Source organism: Phacochoerus africanus, chromosome 3 (genome assembly GCF_016906955.1).
Source record: "Phacochoerus africanus isolate WHEZ1 chromosome 3, ROS_Pafr_v1, whole genome shotgun sequence".
Lineage (NCBI taxonomy): Eukaryota > Metazoa > Chordata > Mammalia > Artiodactyla > Suidae > Phacochoerus > Phacochoerus africanus.
The window spans coordinates 6,086,335-6,092,334 of record NC_062546.1 but is presented as its reverse complement, the minus strand read 5'-3'; the positions used below and the strand labels follow the sequence as shown (position 1 = coordinate 6,092,334).

General features: G+C 45.0%; 1 protein-coding gene across 5 annotated transcripts in view; it reads left to right on the top strand.

Annotated features, from left to right (window-relative positions):
* The first annotated feature begins 286 nt into the window (after positions 1-286).
* Positions 287-6,000, top strand: part of RTF2 (replication termination factor 2) — a 43,653-nt gene continuing 37,939 nt past the window's right edge. For 3 of the 5 annotated variants that reach the window (XM_047770809.1, XM_047770808.1, XM_047770807.1), the window contains exons 1-3: positions 287-439; positions 4,462-4,556; positions 5,200-5,293. In XM_047770809.1, the coding sequence (XP_047626765.1) occupies positions 371-439; positions 4,462-4,556; positions 5,200-5,293 (258 nt within the window). In that variant the 5' untranslated portion in view covers positions 287-370. The remainder of the gene's footprint in view (positions 440-4,461; positions 4,557-5,199; positions 5,294-6,000) is intronic. The other 2 variants (XM_047770811.1, XM_047770810.1) reach the window with 1 other exon arrangement.

The following is a 6,000-nucleotide window of genomic DNA, read 5'->3' as shown; positions in this document are numbered from 1 at the left end:
TGGGCGAGCGATTTGCGGGCCCCTCGCCCCCCGAGCGTGGGCGAGCGATTTGGCGGGTGCACCACAAATCCAGCGCCCATCGGAAAAAGGAAGGGAAGGGCGGCAGCGGCGGCGCGGGAGTGGGAGAACTCTTGACACTCACAAAGCCCTGCCGGCGCTTTGCAACAGCCCCAGCGGCTGGGCCACGCCCAATGCCTAAAGACGCTCTCCATGGCAACCGGGGCTTGGCAAAAGCCCCGCCCCGTCCCCCGCCGCGTTGCGACTAACGCTTTGCGTCACGCGGCGCGCCGGAAGTGACGATTGCGCTCGCTGGGGACCCCGGAAGTGGCTGCTAGGGGGAATTACTGCGGACTCTGACTCTTGGCTTGCTATGGGTTGCGACGGAGGCACAATCCCCAAGAGGCACGAGCTGGTGAAGGGGCCGAAGAAGGTTGAGAAGGTCAGTGACAGGGGCCCAGTGGGGTCCGGGGGCTTCTGAGGCATGCAGACCTCCCCGGGGAGAGAAGGGAGGTGGGAGGGGGAGCTAGAGGGGTTCTACCCTCAACGAAGCTCAATTATACCTTTCAAAACTCAAAATGAACCGCAGTATCAATAACGGACCTTTACTGAGCGTGTGGCATTCACCCGGCAGTACGCATAATGTGGCATTGCTCTTGTAACTCTTACAAGAGCCCTAGGGGTACATACTGTCATCAGTCTCTCTTTTCAGACCTGGAGATTGCGATCTAAGAGGAAAAGATTGCAGAGCTAGTCAGTGGGAGAGCCAGGATTTGAAGTCTGTCTGCTGCTAGTAATGATACAAATGGCTGCTGTTTTGTACACCCTAACTTCGTTTCCTCACTAAAGTCTTCTCAAACCGCTCCCTGTGAGATCAGGGCCTCCTCTAAAAACTGTCTTACCCCCGTGTACACAGCGTTCCGGTCAATGAATGTTGATCTCAGACGATTGCAGAGGCTGCATCGCTGTCCCCTTTACAAGTAGCAGGGTTCCTGGCACAGTAAATATAGTGAATAAATGAATGAGTGGATAATCCCTAATTCTCAAAAGTGATTGAGCCAATTATAATTTGTAGGGAAATTGAGTCAGTAACATGACCAACCAAGATCACACAATTGGTAGGTAATAACAGGATTCCCATCCAGTTATTCAGGATTTCAGAGTTAGCACTAGTAATTGCTTTTTAATAATAGTAGGTGTGTAAAGCACCTAATACAAGTGACCAAGTGACTGACACATTGTGACTCCATTCAGCAGCCAAAGAGGTTTTTTTTTTTTTTTTTTGCTTTTTAAGGCCACATGTGCGGCCCATGGAAGTTCCCAGGCTAGGGGTTGAATCGGAGCTACACCTGCCAGTCTATACCACAGCCACAGCAACAAAGGATCCCCGACCCACTGAACAAGGCCAGGGATCTGAAGCCACATCCTCATGGATACTGGCCAGATTAGTTTCCGCTGTGCCGAATTGGGAACTCCCTAGAGAAGTCTTTTTTAAAGATAAATTACGTGTATCACTATTGTGTTTAAATCACTCAAGTGGCTCCTCATTGTATTCACGGTAAAATTCTCACAGACCTTGTGTGATCAGACCCTCTGCCTCTCTTTTTATCTTATCTAATGCACCTTTCCCACCCTTTCTCTTCCAGCTATACAGGCCTTGTTCCTCAACCCAGAGTATAATTTCCTCAACCTGTGTTCTTCACTGAGATACTCATATCACTTGGGTTTTTGTTTTTTGGGTTTTTTTGTTTGTTTGTTTTTAAATGCTTCAAGTCTTTACACAAATGTCATCTCATCCCGGTCCACTGTAGCCAAAATACATCTCATTTCTAATCACTCTGCCTTTTTCTGCTGCTTTTCTTTTTAAATTTTTTTTGGCCGCACTTGTGTCATCCAGAAGTTCCTACGCCAGGGATCAAACCAAACCCACACCACACCACAGCAGCCACTGGAGCCACAGCAGTGACAATGCTGGATCCTTTAGCCAAAGTGTGGCTCTTGATGTGGGGAATGAATAGGACAATAGCTGCGACAGTGTGGTGGGGGTTTGTTTGTTTGTTTGTTTTAAATAATAGAGGGGAGGGACAAGTTAGGAGATAATTAGGGACAAATTGACAGATATGAGGTACTATATACATAAGATAGGTAGGCAGCAAGGACTTAGTGTATAGCAAGGCAATTAGACCCAGTATCTTTTAGTAACCTGTAATGAATTATAAGCAGCAAAAACCCTGAATAACTATACTGTATGCCTGCAACTAACACAACCTCGTAAATTAACCACACTTCAATAGAACAAATAAGTAAAATTTTAAAGTTATAGAATAATTACAACAAAATAATAGAAATAGAGAGTAGTGATGAAAAGCATGGTCTTTAGCACCAGCCCACCTGGGTTTGTTTTTTGTTTTTTGTTTTTTTTTTGTCTTTTTGCCATTTCTTGGGCTGCTTCTGCAGCATATGGAGGTTCCCAGGCTAGGGGTTGAATCGGAGCTGCAGCCGCCAGCCTACACCACAGCCACAGGAACTCAGGATCCAGCCGTGTCTGCAACCTACACCACAGCTCACGGCAATGCTGGATCCTTAACCCACTGAGCAAAGCCAGGGATCGAACGAGCAACCTCAGGGTTCCTAGTCAGATTCGTTAACCACTGAGCCCTGACGGGAACTCCCCCCACCTGGGTTTTTATCCTAGCTCCCATGTCTGCTTGTGTGTGTGACCTGACTTAGTGGTACCTCCATTTGCTCAACTACCAAGGTAAAAATATTCATTCATAGGTGTTTTATGAGGACTAAAAGATTCAGTCACAGAAACTGTTTAGCACAGTGCCTGGCACAAAGTAAACACTTAAGTAGTCATTCCTGCAAAATTTAAGTTAAAGGGAATTTAACATTTTTTTTTCTTTTATCTCCTTATTTTCTCCCAAACGTGCCATCCTGTTACATTATTCATCTTGGACATTTTAGGAAGGGGAAAGAGTGGGACATGGAATATTAAATAGGTAAAAATATCATTTGAGGGCTGTGAAAACTCTTATATTGGGATTTTTTTTTTTTTGATATTCCATGCAGTGAACAGTTTGCAAAAGACACTTAAATTAGTAATTTTATAAAAACTATACATCTTTGTGCTTAACTTTTAGAAAGTGCCTGTCTTCTCAATTCTTTGTCCTTAAATTCTGCTACAATTTTGGAGCCTTTCCCATTGTTAGAAATTAACCCGTACTGCTTGTTTTTTTGTGTGGCCTTCTAACTGACTGTCAAGATGCAGATATTAGTATTTATAAGCAACTAGCATAAACAACTTAATGACTTGCTGATGTAAACTCTTTCTTTGTACGTGTCGTGTATGGCGAGGCCTTTATTTGACGTAGAATTACATCCAGCTTTGTGTGTCACTCCTTTTCTTTTTTAATTTTATGACTGTACCCGAAGCATATGGAAGTTCCCAGGCCAGGGACTGAATCTGAGCCACAGCGGCAACCTACACCACAGCTGTGGCAACGCTGAGTCCTTAACCCACTGCACCAGGCCAGGGATCAAACCTGCACCTCCCTTGTAACTCGAGCCACTGTAGTCGGGTTCTTTTTTTTTTTTTTTGTCTTTTGTCTTTTGTTGTTGTTGTTGTTGTTGCTATTTCTTGGGCCGCTCCCGCGGCATATGGAGGTTCCCAGGCTAGGGGTCCAATCGGAGCTGTAGCCACCGGCCTACGCCAGAGCCACAGCAATGCGGGAACCCGAGCCGGGTCTGCAACCTACACCACAGCTCATGGCAATGCCAGATCCTTAACCCACTGAGCAAGGGCAGGGACCGAACCCGCAACCTCATGGTTCCTAGTCGGATTCGTTAACCACTGCACCACAACGGAAACTCCTGTAGTCAGGTTCTTAACCCACAGTGCCATGGTGGGAACTCCATGTGTTACTATCTTTGATTTAAAAAACAAAAATCAGGGAGTTCCCGTTGTGGCTCAATGATAATGAACCTGACAAGTATCCCTGAAGAATTGGGGTCAATCCCTGGCCTCACTCAGTGGGTTGAAGATCCAGCATTGCCATGAGCTGTGGTGTAGGTGGCAGATGAGGCTTGGATCCTGCGTTGCTGTGTCTGTGGTGTAGGCTGGCAGCTACAGTTAGTTCTGACTCAACCCCTAGCCTGGGAGCCTCTATATGCAGCAGGTGTGGCCCTAAAAAACAAACAAACAAATAAATAATAAAAAAATTTAAAAAATCAGGAGTTCCTTGGTGGCTCAGCAGGGATAAGGATCTGGTGTTGTCACTGCTGAGGTACAGGTTCAGTCCTGGCCTGGGAACTTCCGCATGCCTCAGGCATTAACCAAAACAAACAAAACCCCAAATCATTGCAGCGTGGTATTACTGGATGAGCCTTATGTGTGGAACTGTGGACCATATGTCTTTCAGAGGGAAAAATTAATTGAAAGGACTTTTTCTTTTCTTTTCTCAGGTTGACAAAGATGCTGAATTAGTGGCCCAGTGGAACTATTGTACTTTAAGTCAAGAAATATTAAGGAGGCCAATAGTTGCTTGTGAACTTGGCAGGTATGGTTCCTTTACCTAATGGAGATGAGTTTTTCTGAAGTGATCTTAAAAAGAATTTTAATGTGTAAATGCGGTTCTTAATTCATCAAAGGTGCATTATCTCAAGCAAAGTTAGAAAGCCTAGGTTATCAGTCCCTGTCTCTGAACAAACTTCTGCACTTTCCGATTGAGTTTGGTTTATTTACTCTATGGGTTGAAAACTCAGGGGCCAATAGGAGCTCCGTTTTAAATGCATGAAAGACCCGTGTGGGGAGAGTAGGAAACGGGCAGGGGGCGGGGGGTGGATGAAGTTCATGTTCTGTCTGAAGGTGGCTGTGGCTCAGTTCCAGCCCATGGTTACAGTTCAAGAATGGACTGATTCCAGAACTTCTGATTTTTTTTTTAAAGGAAAGTTGAAAATCTGTACTTTTAAATTAAATTTCCCAATTTTTAAAATCCTTGTTCTGGAGTTCCCATTGCCTGTTGTGGCTCAGTGGTAACACACCTGACTAGCTTCCATGAGGATGCGGGTTCAATCCCTGGCCTCACTCAGTGGGTTAAGGATCCAGATTTCCATGAGCTGTGGTGTAGGTCGCAGAGTTGGCTCATATCTGACATTGCTGTGGTATAGACTAGAATGTTTGACAGATCTTTATGGTTGCAGACTTTACAACAAAGATGCCGTCATTGAGTTTTTATTGGACAAATCTTCTGAAAAGGCTCTTGGGAAGGCAGCATCTCATATTAAAAGCATTAAGGTAAGACAGGGGTTTCTGCAATACTCCAGGAGTCTCAGTGGTTAAGGTTTATTTTATAGAATTCATGTACATTTCAGCCTGAACTCGGAAATTTGGAAATCCAGCCCCACTCAGCCACCTAATAAAAGTGGGATTTAGGGCAGGTCAGTTGAAGCTCAAGCCAGAAGTTCCCCACACCGATACTTCCTGGATTATAAGTCCATTGTGACTTAATGTGTGTGAAAGAGCTTCAAAAATTCTCAGTGTGCTGAGTTCCCGTTGTGGCTCAGTGGCAGCAAACCCCTCTAGTATCCATGAGGATTCGGGTTTGATCCCTGTCCTCGCTCAGTGGGTTAAGGATCTGGCTTTGCCGTGAGCTGTGGTGTAGGTGGAAAACTCGGTTTGGATCCTGAGTTGCTGTGGTTCTGGCGTAGGCCGACAGCTGTAGCTCCCATCTGACCCCAGCCTGGGAATTTCTGTATGCCGCACGTGTGGCCCTAAAAAGCAAAACAAAACAAACAAACAAAAAACACCTCAATGTGTTATATAGGGAGGCATTATTTTTGTAGTTAAAACTCAGCTACTTGAGTTTTTGATTTGGAAGACACGTATATAGAATTAGAAGTTTTTATAGGTAGATCACTATTAAATTTTGGTTATCAGAGTTCCCTTCATTGCTCAGCTGTAAACAAAGGATCCATGGTTGACTAGGATCAATGAGGATGCAG